Genomic DNA, 13800 nt, shown 5'->3' with positions numbered 1-13800 from the left:
TTAAAGGCAAGGATCTTTGAATTGCTTCCACCAATACTCAAGTTCCTCGGTTGGACATCGGCGGCTCAGTGATATCATAGATCTCCTCCCCGCACCGACGTTGGTTTTGAGAGACTTTAACTCACACGATATGGGATGGGGTTGCCTTCACAACGATAAAAGATCAGATAAATTCGCTGAATTTATCTGATATTTGCGAAAACTTCAATATAACAATTTTTGAATACGGGAGAAATGACAAGGATTCCTGCACCACCAGCAAGACCAAGTGCGCTGAATTTATCCCTTTGCTCGACATCGCTACGGTTGGATTGCACGTGGAATGTGATCCCTGATCCTCATGGTAGCAATTATCACCCTATCGTAAATTGTTCAATTGTCTGCGGATTAAGATCATCGGATACAATCAATGTTTCGTATGACCTCACACGAAATATTGATTGGATGAAATTTTAATTCGATGTCTAAGAAACTAGAAACAATTCAAGAACTTACTATGAAGGAAGATTACACGTTTTTGGCTGGTTTGATTCTCGATACCGCGATTCAAGCTCAGACGAAACATGACCCGGCGCCAAAACTAACATCCGTCCTCCCAACCCGTGGTGGGACAACTAGTGCTCATAACAGAACGCGGAAAGAACTTCAGCGTTCAAAAAGTTTAGACAAAATGGGACACCGGAATTACACGGCAGTAGACATGCAAATGAAGAACTTAATGAAAGCAAAGAAACGCTGTGACTGGCGCCAGTTTGTTGACGGATTAACAAAAGAAACATCGATCTTTGGAACACAGCTCGACGAATGCGCAACAAAAACACCACGAACGAAAGAGAGGAATATTCTAACCGCTGGGTATTCGATTTCGCTATAAAAAATTTCCCGACTCTGTTCTGGACCAGAAGATCTCCCACGTCGCGACCTCGAATACAAACGAAACACTTGCACTTTTGTCGTGTAACAATAAAGCTCCGGGACTAGACAAACAAATACAACTTGTTGAAAAATCTGGCTGACCCTGTCAAAAGGCGCTTGTTGAATTTATTCAACAAGTTCCTTTAGGGTAATTTTGTCCCACACGACTGGAGACACGTGAAAGTGGTCACCATTCAAATGATTCTCTCTCGTCTAGACAACTGGGTCGAGACTAATGGCTTGCTTTCAGATACACAATTTGGTTTCCGTAGGGGCAAAGAAACGAACGTCTTGCGTTGCTCTCAACAGAAATTCAATGGAATTTGCTCGTAAAGAACAAATGGTATCAGTTTTTCTAGATATCAAGGGGGCTTTTGATACAGTTCCTATGAATATCCTATCTGAGAAGCAGCATCAGCATGGTCTTTCGCCATGCTACGTTCCGGTAAAGAAAGTATCAAACTAATTATGATTGAAGCTAACGTTCCGGTGACGGTGACGGAAGAAGACGGACCGTCTGAATAGTACATTATAGCGTATTGATGTTTGATGAAAGCTCTACCCTTGTCGGGATTGACAATTGGTTTAAGCCACACCTCCAATAGTAAACTGGTTAATCTTGAAGTTTATATTGAACAGGCATCGTTCAGACATTTCAAGTCCAATTATTATGCTTAAAGGATTATATTTTAAAATAGATGTATTCATAATGATCTTTCTTTTGATGTTTGAATAAAATATGTTCTGTATGAATAACGAGTCAATTTATTAATATATAATTTGAATATATATATAGCTAGGCTAAGAATCAGTGCCGTAGTGAGGTGAGGCGACCGGGAAAACTATTTAAATTAGATTAAGTTTCAGATTAGTATTATACTGCTACAAAAATCCGATGAAATCTTGCCATAATCATTATCATTGATATACATGAAAATGCAATTTTACAGTCATTTTGAATACGGCGGTTTAGCGACGACTGTTTGTTACTTGTTTCACGATTGTGGATGTACACTTGGACCTACCAAAGATCTAATTCTCCGAGAGCAAACCTGCGAATCTCTTAAAGAGTAAAAATTAGATTTTCTAAAAGCCATTGGGAAGGTTTCCCTGCAGTGCGTAGATATTTGTACGTAGAACACTGCACTGATATCGCACGTTTTGACGTAGGACTACTGTTTGAATTCTATATGGGATTGCGAATTCAAAATACAAAAAAATGTGTCAACAGTGGTTAGGTTGCATCGATTCGAATAGATAAAACTATATTTTTGAGATAGTAGGTGGTCGAAACTTTAATAAATAACGAACAATGTATAATTTTCCAAAATCCCTATGCAAAACTTGAGCTAAATCGCATATGCCCGGCGGTTAAAGTCTGAAAATTTCCGATCTTGAAAAATAACTTTTACGTTTTTTAATGCCAATTGTCGTAGAATTGTCTGAAACATCGAGATCTAGTGTTATCTCGAAAAATATATTTTTGAAAAAAATCGACTTGACTTTGAAATTTCCGAAATCGTAAATTTTTTTTTGTTGTTAAATATCTTAAAATTGCCTTAAACTTTGGGATATCTCTAGATCTCGATATTTTATGCAATTCTAAGACATTTGGAATCCAAAAAACAAATGTTCGGTATCGAAGTTTCAAATTAAAAAAAAAAAAATTTTTTTTTGGAGACAATAGATTTCGAAATTTAAAAAATTAAAAAAAAACAATTTTTTTTGGAGACAATAGATTTCGAAATTTAAGAAAATACAATAGATTTCGAAATTTAAGACAATAGATTTCGAAATTTAAGAAAAATTTAAGAAAATTCAAATCTCGAAGCTTCAGACAATTCTAAGACATTTGGCATTAATTTTTTTTTCGATTTCGGAAACTTCATGCATTCCATCCTATATTTCACGATAGCTATAATCAATTTCTCTTTCTAAAAGTAATATAATTGTTTTAAAATCGTTTTGAAGCTTTTGTGTCATTTCCGAGTTCCTGGAATCACCAACATTTGTGTGATTTCTAAATTCCTGGAAAGTCCTACACGAAAATGTTCTTTCTCGACTGAGTCCAATAATGATAATGATGAAGATGTCAACCGTCGCAAACGTTTGCTGTGATGGAGATGCACTGGTATCTAAGGTTGATGCCAGAGTGAGCGCGGAACGCGGACCGAAGCGAAGCGATTCAATGCGATGTATTGTTTTCGCATCGCATTCACTCTGACAGGTTTGCTTTGATCAAATGCATCTAGCTCGCACGCGCGTCTAGACGCTTCGCGTGACGCTTTCACTCTGACAGCAACCTAATGATCACGGAATGAGGCGAAACGTGGTAACTAATGTCGTTTTCGCTTGAGAAAACTGAAACTGACCCAGGGTAGTTTCATCAAACAAACACTCTTCACGAAACTGTTTTGATTTCGCACTTAGCAACGAGGGTTTGAGCAAACCTGATATAAAAACCAGGTTCGAAAATGACTCGATTTTCAGTGCAACAACGTTGAAACTAGGTTCGAAACTGGCTTCAAACAAACGGTTTAACAGCAGTTAGAGTGGAAAGGTTTGGCATCAAGCGAAAACGACATGAGTTGTGGTCTAGAACCGCACAGCTTTCATAAAACCTTTTGTATGGTCTAACAGCTTAGCAAGAACAACTCATCAAAAATAAAATAACTAGAGCGAGAATTAAACAATTAAACATTGTTAATTCAATTCTCTCACAAAACTACTTTCGTGTCAATGTGTGATTAAAAGTATATTTATGATATATTCCTAGTGGGCTCAAAGATAAATAACAAAGACATGTATGTGCTTACAAATATTTAAAAAAAATCTGGTTCGTTCCCGGTACCTTCTAAAATGACCGCATTCACCGCTTGGTGGAGCGCGAGATTAATTTCATTGTTATCATTTCGACCAAAGTGTGCCATGAAATTTCAATATATACAATTAATGAGCTAACGTATCAAAAAGGTTCTCACGGTTTGACATTTGCATTATGAATGCGATGATGGGAACTCAGCAGTGCAACCAATTTATCACCATTGGTGCCAGTTTCACGGAGGACCGTAGATGTGCGCTAAAAAAAGATCGTGACTGTCATGTCTGGAAATTCGTTTGTGGTGGGCTATAGGATTTATAACTTTTTATGTTAAGGATCAAGAGTAAACCAAGTTAACTTGTGTTGGTAATTTGTGTATTACGTATATTTTATTTGGTACGTATGTCATACACTCATATAAAAATTCACGTTCGATTCACTTGAAAAATCACGTAAAATGGTTTCAAATGTCAAGTTGAATATTTTACGTGACGAAAATGAATGTTATACGAACATCCCCTAAAATGAATAGAGTCATCACATAAGGTTTACGTGAATTGATCAAACGTCAAACAATCTACGTGAATTTCCATTGTGAAAAACTCGATTTTGAAAATGGCGAACAGTGGCCCTCAAAGTGTAAGTAGTGTAAATATTTGCGAGAAATGTTATTTAATTACAATTTTTCACTACATCGTCCGGATCATTCCAGTATGAAAGTTTCCATGTGTTCAACTGGACCGAGTGCCTGCGTGAGTCCGGAAGTTTGCGCGCTCCTGCCGAATGCTTCAAATGCCGCTGGTCCGCCGAAAAACGAGTTCAAAATCGGCATGAAGCTAGAGACACTGGAACCGTGTAATGAACCATCAAACTGCATTGGTAGTGTTGGGGGAGTTCTCGGATCTCGATTTCGGCTTCGGTTGGATGGCGATGACAACAAAAACGATTTCTGGAGGCTTTTCGATTTGAGATACCACGACGTTATTAGTTGCTTTTTAAGCTATTGAAAATATATGCTAATTTTCTGAAATAAATGTTTTATTTTTCATGGTATTTTTCATTTCATAGATTAAAAATCTGAAATCTCCCTTTTGACTTCAACCAATATATAAAATAGTGATTATCTGGTATCTAAATTTGATATGAACTGATAGGTAAATGTGATATGAACAGTACATTACATTTTACCTATGAAACACGTAACTTTTACTGGATTAGGCATTAAACAGCTTTTAAATGCCAGTCCATTAAAACCTACGTGAAAAGTAGGGTGGAAAATATTCACATAACTTTTCACGTAACTATAACATGATTATTATTTTGAGTGTAGATGTATGTATTCATGTATGCAGTGCAACCAGTTTATCAAAGTGGCTTGCACGATTGAGTTTCATACAATCTTTGTTAACAATAATTTATTCGCAAATGAATGTAAAGCCAGACTTTTTGGATGATATATCAGTTTTGATCAACTTTTCACCAACGTACGTTTGATGGAAAATTGCTTACATTTTATGAATGTAGAATTCAATTCCCTAACAAAAAAGTTAGCAACACTGCTTCAATGCATTTGTATTAGATTCAGCTACACAAAATAAACAAAACTAAATATTTTCTTTTTACGACAACATGCCATATCCATTGCCTTTCGCGTGTTAAATTAAAGGTTCCTATTTTGCTGGTTTACTTATAGAAGGTACGTGAATCTTTATATCGCAATAATTTCTGCAAGGGGAAATCAATTTAGGAATGTGTTAGTTGCTAATCAAATGTGTTAGTGAAAGTAAGCTGAAACTGAAATAATTTTTCTCGAGCAGTTTTAAGGAAAACGGAAGTGTTTTAGACTAAGATTTTCGCTTCTTTTGCATTGCAATTTTAGGCAGAAAAAATGATTGGTTTATTTTTCAATCATACGGAAGATTTATTGATTAAAATGAGGAAAAGAAGCACCGGAATTTGTTTTTACGCACACATTGTTGACATTACTCATACGCATGCAAGGAGTCTTGCTCCTTAAGTGTAATTTGCATCAAGAAATCCGCCATTTTGATAATCTACCGTGGCATTTATTTATATCAAATAAATTTCAAAATACAAACAAAAGGACGAAATACAATTGATTTTTATGTAAAGCAGGTTTTAAAACTTTCTTGAATTTTGAATTATTACGAAGCAGGTTTAACTCAGTAGTACGTACATAAATTGATAAAGTTCATTGTTCTTTTCAAAAAGTCATCGGACTTCGGAGTTTATTTTTGTTAGTGACAGGAGAAATGAAGATAATATCAATCGCATCGGCAATCAATGAGCGTCATGGTGAGTGTAATATTAGGAGAATTTAAGTTATGACAGATCGGCTTCAAGACACTCAATATATCACGCCATTTTTTAGAACGGCCAATAAGCCATCCATCAACATTCACTTTGAAGAGTAATTTCGAGTGATTTGGCACTCGCTGAGAGTAAGTCATAATAGTAAACGGCAGAGAAAAGATTTCTCTTTCGTCTGGTGTTACATGTAATACTTTATCTTTCATAGCTCGCTTGCAATTTCTTTCGAAAGTGGAAGTTGACAGGTGCCTTATTGGCCGTTCTCAAAAAAGGCGTGATATGATGATTGGTAGAGCCTAGTTGGCAGCAGTCCAGTGACATAAGCTTTCCAATCTTCGTCGTGCGAAGTTGCTAGTTGATAGTGACATTTAGCAGCTCTTCTCTGACAGCAACCTGGGTGATTCTCGGAACCTTAATTCATTGATTCACGAGCGATACAGTAAGAACGTGGATTTCTCGCAGTGGATTTGGTGACGGTCGAAATAATCGTCTTGATGGCCGACAGCTTGTGTTATTGATGCCGGACAACTTGAGATATTAGTTGTTGCCATGTCTCCGGTGAAATACATTTGGATACAATTCTAGCCCTGTATTCCGCCAACACCAACTTAAAGCCGGTTATAACAATTTTAATCATATTCGATTTATTACTCGCGCGCACTTCAGCATTTCGCTGAAGGTTGTACGGAAAAGAGCCCCAAATGCTCGATACTGAACATATTAAAGCTTGATTAACTCGGCGAAACCTATTATTTCGCTACGGAACTCCCGGATATTGACCATACATCTGTCAAACATTGGCAGCCCATCTGTGGGTGACAACAATAACTGACAGCATGTGGCGCGACATATTCCTCACACTGCTGCACTATGTGCTCTTCCGTAATGAGTGACCCACCCGTCTGAGACGTGAATCTACACACCTAAAAAAAACCCTGTGATTTTACATCTTATTAGATGCACATAAATGGAGCGTCGCAGTTCACACAAATTTACGTCGAAGAACATTTAATATTGTGTCTAAAACTCCATGCCATGAAATTCATTGAAATAAAAAAAAAAAGAATACTGATAGCAACCGCCGCGACTTGAGCCGAGAATCATTGGATCGCAAGTACGTCTGTTAATCGACTGAGCCACAGAAGCATGCATCTGCTTGGCCGGTAAAAGGTGCATTTGAATTCATACAGTCGCACCTTCTAGCAGAACGCAAGTTACAGTCGAAACCAGTAAAATTCAAGCTCATCTAACATTAAGTCATTACAAATAAATTTTTCTGTCATTTGACAAATTAGGTCTTTATGAATTACATCGTATGATGGATTAAGTCACCTGTAAAATTCAAATTTTTTGTAGACTTGGACATTACTCACACACCGGGGGAACACCGTCATGGAATTTGGGAATAGGATGAGCCATTTACAGCTATACTTTGAAATTGTGGCGAAGCCAACAATAAACTCTTGTAACCAAAGGTTACAGATCTTTTTCGTTCTTAGACATTTCGTTCCCATACCCCCTTTTTCCACAACATGTACTCTTCTATGTTTCTTTCATTCTGTTCGGCAACATCACCCTCACCGCCCACGAAAAAGCCACTCCTTTTGATGACCTGGGACAATACTTACCCATGTAGTTCACATTGACCAAACATAGTTGATTCCTTTTTAACGAATTTTATTATAATTTTCTTTATTCCAAACTTATTCCCAAGTACACATTCGCAAAATCGAAAACGTTGTATCCAAGGAGTGATCCGCTATGTTTTAAACCTTAGAGCTTTCGGATATTGGAAGTGAACTAACGTTGCCTTCTTGATGCTTAAAACATTTTTGTATTTAACAGTGGTACTAAATTTTTCTACGGTCAATTCAACTGAATAAAATTGCATTCGACTTTATGCTCATCGTCAAGGTAAAATAATAAACATATTTACACAATTATAAAAACCTACACAGCGCAAGTAAATGGAAATGCTGTTTTAAAAACAATGTTTTGTAGCGTATCATCAGTTTCGTAGTATTTGAACAAGTGCTAACTGCTGTTCTATAATGTTTTGTTTCCTATCACTGTGTACGTACGTACAGGTGAGAGAACACCTGACAGCGTACACATCGTCTGCGGAATGCTAGTACAATTGAAAAATCTCCTAAATACGATTAAAATATGTTGCATAAAACCAAAATCAGTAAAACGACGGACCTGGTGCCACTCACACGTAGACCTCACTGTGCTTGGGTTTCCGCTTGCTTAGTGTGGATGTGGCGGATGACGACGGTTCGGAGCCTGGTGGTCCTTTTTTCTCATTGTTCAGTGTCACGGTGCTGACCCCGACACTGTCGTCACATGGCAACTCGGTGATGATGGTACCGGTATTGGCACTGACCTCGGCTACCGGCGTCACGGTAAACGTGAGCGGTATCGACGTGATCGCAATGGGGATGGCATCGGAAACGGCCGGGACCGTTGTAGGTCCACTGTCCGTGCTGTCACTCATGCCACTGGCACTGGTGGTGGGTAGCATGATGACCGTGTTGGCACTTAGTGCGTTGGTTTTTCTTGTCGGTGACATTTTGCCGTCTTTGGCAAAGGTGGATACTGAATTTGAGGAGAAAACAAAAAAAGAAAAGCTGTTAGTGTTCTGAGGAGGAACCTGACATTAAGTACAAAATTCTTACCGGAACTTTTGATGTTGGATGGCAAAATCGACTTGGCCAGAGCCGCCGTCGCTGATTGACCAGCGTGTAGAGTATTGGTGACTGAGCTGGAATCAAGTTCCTTTATGGGAGCCAGCAGGAGCGTTCCCACTACTGGTAGGTCGCTATTGTTCAGCGTGGTAGCTGTCGTCGCTGGATAAATGGACGGATTATTGGCCAGCTGTAGAGAAACGAGTTTTGAACAGTTATTGGATGGTAGACAATGTAATGATGTAATGTGAATCGTACCTGTGTAGCCATCAAGGCTACTCCTGATGCGATGTTGGAGGTTTTCTCCAACTGTGCAGAGTTAGTAGTGATCCCAGCTAGTGGATGCGTTTTGCTGTCTTTAGCAACGTCGGGTGTGGGAATGCGAGGACGAGCCTTCGGTGGCACATTTGAAATCACGGATCCATTTAGGCTAATCTTTGAATCTATTTGAAATTGAAGAAAAATACCTTTCGATACACACTACACATGACACATACATGATAAACTTACTTTGTTTAACAATTTGCCTTGGATTGCGACCAGATTTTCGGTTGACAAACTTATCGTAGAAACTGATCTTCTGCATGGGTGCACCGGCGGTGATCGGTTGCGTAAGACCAGCTTCGGGACTAGAATAAACCGAGTTGTGTCGATTACGGCTGAACAAACCACCAGACGAGTACGCAGTGGATGAGCTACGCATCGAGATTCTTGTGATTTGTCGTCCGAACCATCCTTTGCGTCGTTCAGCCATCGGAGTATCCACGCTTTCCTGTAATACAGAAACAATTTGAGCCGTCACTCTCGCTGGCGCTTTCTGAAACCTATGAACTTACATAATCAGCATAAACCTCTTCGTTCGGAGCTCGCTTCCCTCCACCGATGTTAGCATAAACTGCTTCCGACTCCTTAACGACATAGTGCTCGGCCGAGCCTTTCGGTTCTTCTCGCCGGTAGTGTTCGGACGCTACCGTGTAGGGCAAATCTTTCGGTACTACCTCTTCCCAGTATTGATCTTTCAGCAACTCCGGATGTTCGTCATGCATTTCATCCACGATCATGTATGAAGCTTTGATGTGTCTGTCTATCAACCAATTCAGTTCGATGTCGTCATCATCCTCGCCAAATGGATTGATCAGTACTTCGGCAACCTTCAACCAACCAACGTAGAATACGAACTGCAGAGCGGTAAACAGTGGAAAATACACGTCCAGCTCCATGTACGTGTGGGTCTTCTCGTCGTACGTGGGAATCATTTGGCTGCCCATAATGGCGGCCGTGAAGTAGGAATACAACACCAGCGTCACCACTTGCGTGTACACCAGCGGCACACATACCGTATCGTAACCGATAAGACCTCCCAGACGTCGACGGATGTCGGACAGTTCCATGAGCAGCGTTTGCACAATATGATCGGACGGAATCAGTTCTTCCTTTCGGGCACGGTTAATGATATTGGTTGCCCAAACCAGGGGCATCCAGTACTTGGACATCGGACTCTTAGAGTCCATAATTTCGAAAATTTTGCGTTCACTTTCCAACATTAGACCAGCATCCACCAGGTGCTGCCAGGTCGGAAAGCGTCGTTTCACACGCAGCGAGATTTTCTGCAATGTGATTACGTATGCGAGGACCATGTAGCGCATGATGTTTCGTCGCATCAGTCGGCCGGTTTCGTCCTGCAGGAGAAGAAAAGAAATCATTGGGTGTCACTTCAGAGTCAATTAATTAGACTTAGTTTTTATTTCTGTTCTTGGTTGAATTACAGATTGTTTCCAAAGAATACGTTTCGGTAAAAGGTTAAACAAGTAGATCAAGCTCAAGCTCAAATAAAACATGCCGTTAATCAGCTTAGTATTTTATATCTTATTCGTAATTTTGCTATATTTCAGTGCATCAATTCATTTCTTTCCAATTTATTCATATCTACACAGACACCGAGCCATGACAAAATCTTGATATGTTAATCTACTTTTCAAATGGTAAAACAAAGACTGCCACCGACAGTTATAAGATTCGTGTTTAGAATAATATTGATTATGCGATTGCATTCGATATCAATCGCTGGGCATGGGACTAAATCATATTCCTTATTACACTCATGTAGAGTATTTTTCACCGCTTAAGTATAATTCCTACTTGACGCTGTCGGCTATAAAAAGGACCCTCTTTACAGCGGTCGAACGAGGTCATGAATCAGATCACCATAGTACAGTAAAATTGTAAAAGTATCATCACACAAGTAACTTCTTTTAGAGTATGTCTAACTAACACGGGACGCATTCTCACACGGAACGACCGAAATTAGCTCTGCGGCTAATTCGTATTACTGTTTTTGAATTAGTTGATTTTAACAACAAATTTTCCAAAATAACTTCGAAATTAGTTAAAATTGAGAATTTACTTTGCTGAAAAAAACTCTTATTTTTAGAGAATGTGTTTAGTTGGCGAATATCCTGGACACTAACCAGCAATATTTCAATCAAACACGAAATTCTCATTGACAACTAATTTTGTTATTAAAATAAAAAAAAAAAATGTTTCTATTTATCTATCACCATCATTACTGAAGGACAGTATAAAGAAAACAAAAATGAAATTGGTTTTAACAACAAGTTTGTTAGCCAAAAACTCATGAGAAGTGTCAAAGCAAAACAATCCATTAAAATGCTAAAAAGGACAGCTTTGTTGAAACTGCTTGCAAATTATTCTGATGTTTTTCGCATGTGTTACGATATATCCACATTTAAATTTCTAAACCGATGTACAAAAATGCCGTAAACTCTTAGTGGAAAGTGTATTTATTCATAATTTGTGCACATTTGATGCAATTGTGCGTAATAATGTTTTTACGCGGAACAGTGAAGTGAGTTTCGAATGTTGCACTTTAATTGTATACAGGGTCCGGCACTCGAAGTGTAACCAATTAAAAAGGCCATAAATTCAGTTTGGAAAATTACTTTTACTTAATTCAAAGTACAAAATGTGTTAAAATAATACAAAATTCAGAATCAATTCACTTTTGCTCGATATGACCACCTTTTGCCTTGACTATGGCCTTGAGACGGAAAAAAAACGAATCGCAAGCTGCCCGAATGTGACTTGCAGGTATTTTGGCCCACTCGCGGACAATAACTTTTTTCAGCGCCTCGAGACTGGTGTATCTTTTAGTTCGGACTTTGCTCTCCAAAATGGCCCAAAGAAAATAATCAATTGGATTCGCATCTGGTGAATTCGAGAGCCATTGTGTGGACGTGATGAAGTTCGGAACGTTGTTTTTCAGCCATTCTTGGTTCACTCGAGCTTTGTGAGACGGTGCCGAGTCCTGCTGAAACGTCCATGGTCTGCCACCGAAATGTTTGTCTGCCCACGGCTTCAAAGCAACCTCCAGAATACTTTCCCGATAATATGTCGCATTTACCTTGACGCCAGGCTCGATGAAAACGATTGGAAAGCGCCCATCTGCGGTTACAGCGGCCCAAACCATTATCTGTTGCGGATGCTGCCTCCTGGTGGCCTATCGATGACTCAAATTCTCGTATGAACGGTCGGTCAAGTAAACCCTATCGTTTTGAGAGTTTACGAATTGCTCAATTGGAAAAATTTTCTCGTCAGAAAATACAATGTTCGGAAATTGACCGCTTTCGGCCAAACGAAGCAACTCCTTCGCTCTCTCAAGTCTAACTTGTTGCTGTCTAACTTGTTGTGAGATCATGCACCTTTTGGATCTTGTAAGGCTTGACCTTCAGATCATTTTTCAGTATGCGGCGGATGCTACGGTCGGATATTTTCAGTTCCTTTGCTATTTGATTGGCACTTCGTCGAGGATTTCGTTCAAGTCGCTTCTTCACTTTTTGAACCATCTCACGTGACTTTGCAGTCTTTTGATGACCACCTCCATGATGTTTTGCGATGCTACCAGTATTATTGTAACGAGTTATGGTGCGATAAACAAAAAATTTATTCACTTTAAGGTGTTTGAGCTCACGAACAATCGCTGGTTGTGATTTTCCATCTAAATATAAAGCAATCACACTATTACGTTTTAAATCCATCACTGTTTTTTTTCGCGTTCACTTTTGGCAAAATGCTTTCTTGCGCTTGTAAACAATACAACTCCGAACTGTCATTTAGCAAATTTCTAGAGAGCTGATGCCCGTGCGTCAGCTGCGCGAGCGGTCTGAAGTTGGTTACACTTCGAGTGCCGGACCCTGTATGTCAAATTATGTTTTTTGTATCTTCCAACCTTCCGGGCTACGCCGTCCGGCTTACTACTTGTATTCGGTTTTTGTTTTCCGAGTGCTTTAGAGGAAAAAATTTCAAAAAGAATTTTATGTTTCGTTTATGTCTTTTTCTCCAATACAACAACGTATTTATACCTGCCAATATAGAAAAGACAACCGCGACACAATTTTTTTTCGGTAGTAGTGTGCCATCTAGTGGCTAGTAGTCATTACGGTGTTATCGTTTTTTCGGTGACAGTGCGCCATATAGCTGCAGATTTCAGAAGCCAATTCATCCAACCATTTATGATGGTTGAAAACAACGTTTTATTTCTCTAATTCAACTAAAAAATTAGTTGAATGTATATGAAGTGTGCCTTAGCTAAGAAATGACAGCACGTTGAATTGGTGAATTCAACTAAAAAAATAGTCATTTCAACAAAAAAAAATTTTATTATTAAGAGAATGAGAATTAAAAAATCTAAATTAGCAAACATAAGATTTATTTAGTTATCTCAAAAAATAACTAACTAAAATCAAAAAATCAACTAATTTTTTCGCCAAAAAGCTGATTTCGGTCTTTCCGTGCATTGTACGAAACTTGGGTAAATAAAAATTATAAAAGTTACCGTGTGTTTCAGTCCCTTAGCTACCGTAATTTCAACTTTGCTCGGTAGCAGGTACTAAAGATGTCACATGTCAAGTCACAATGCAAGGCATGGTAAACATTGCATTGTTCCAGTCTACATTCATATAGTGGCCAGAAACTGGATAAAAAAATCAAAAGTTTTTACTGGTCTTCAGTGACCAGACATAATTTACC

The 13800-nt window shown here is 38.7% G+C and overlaps 1 protein-coding gene across 3 annotated transcripts in view; it reads right to left on the bottom strand.

Annotated features, from left to right (window-relative positions):
* Positions 1-7878: 7878 nt before the first annotated feature.
* LOC131435133 (bestrophin-4) overlaps positions 7879-13800 on the bottom strand; it is a 72512-nt gene continuing 66590 nt past the window's right edge. For all 3 annotated transcript variants that reach the window (XM_058602691.1, XM_058602690.1, XM_058602692.1), the window contains exons 5-9: positions 9591-10433; positions 9265-9526; positions 9013-9197; positions 8746-8944; positions 7879-8665 (exon numbers count right to left, since the gene is read on the bottom strand). In XM_058602691.1, coding sequence (XP_058458674.1) covers positions 8280-8665; positions 8746-8944; positions 9013-9197; positions 9265-9526; positions 9591-10433 — 1875 coding nt within the window. In that variant the 3' untranslated portion in view covers positions 7879-8279. The remainder of the gene's footprint in view (positions 8666-8745; positions 8945-9012; positions 9198-9264; positions 9527-9590; positions 10434-13800) is intronic.

Source organism: Malaya genurostris, chromosome 3, assembly GCF_030247185.1.
Source record: "Malaya genurostris strain Urasoe2022 chromosome 3, Malgen_1.1, whole genome shotgun sequence".
In the NCBI taxonomy this organism is placed as follows: Eukaryota; Metazoa; Arthropoda; class Insecta; order Diptera; family Culicidae; genus Malaya; species Malaya genurostris.
Note: the sequence above shows the minus strand (reverse complement) of the source record. Positions and strands in the feature narration are given on the sequence as shown.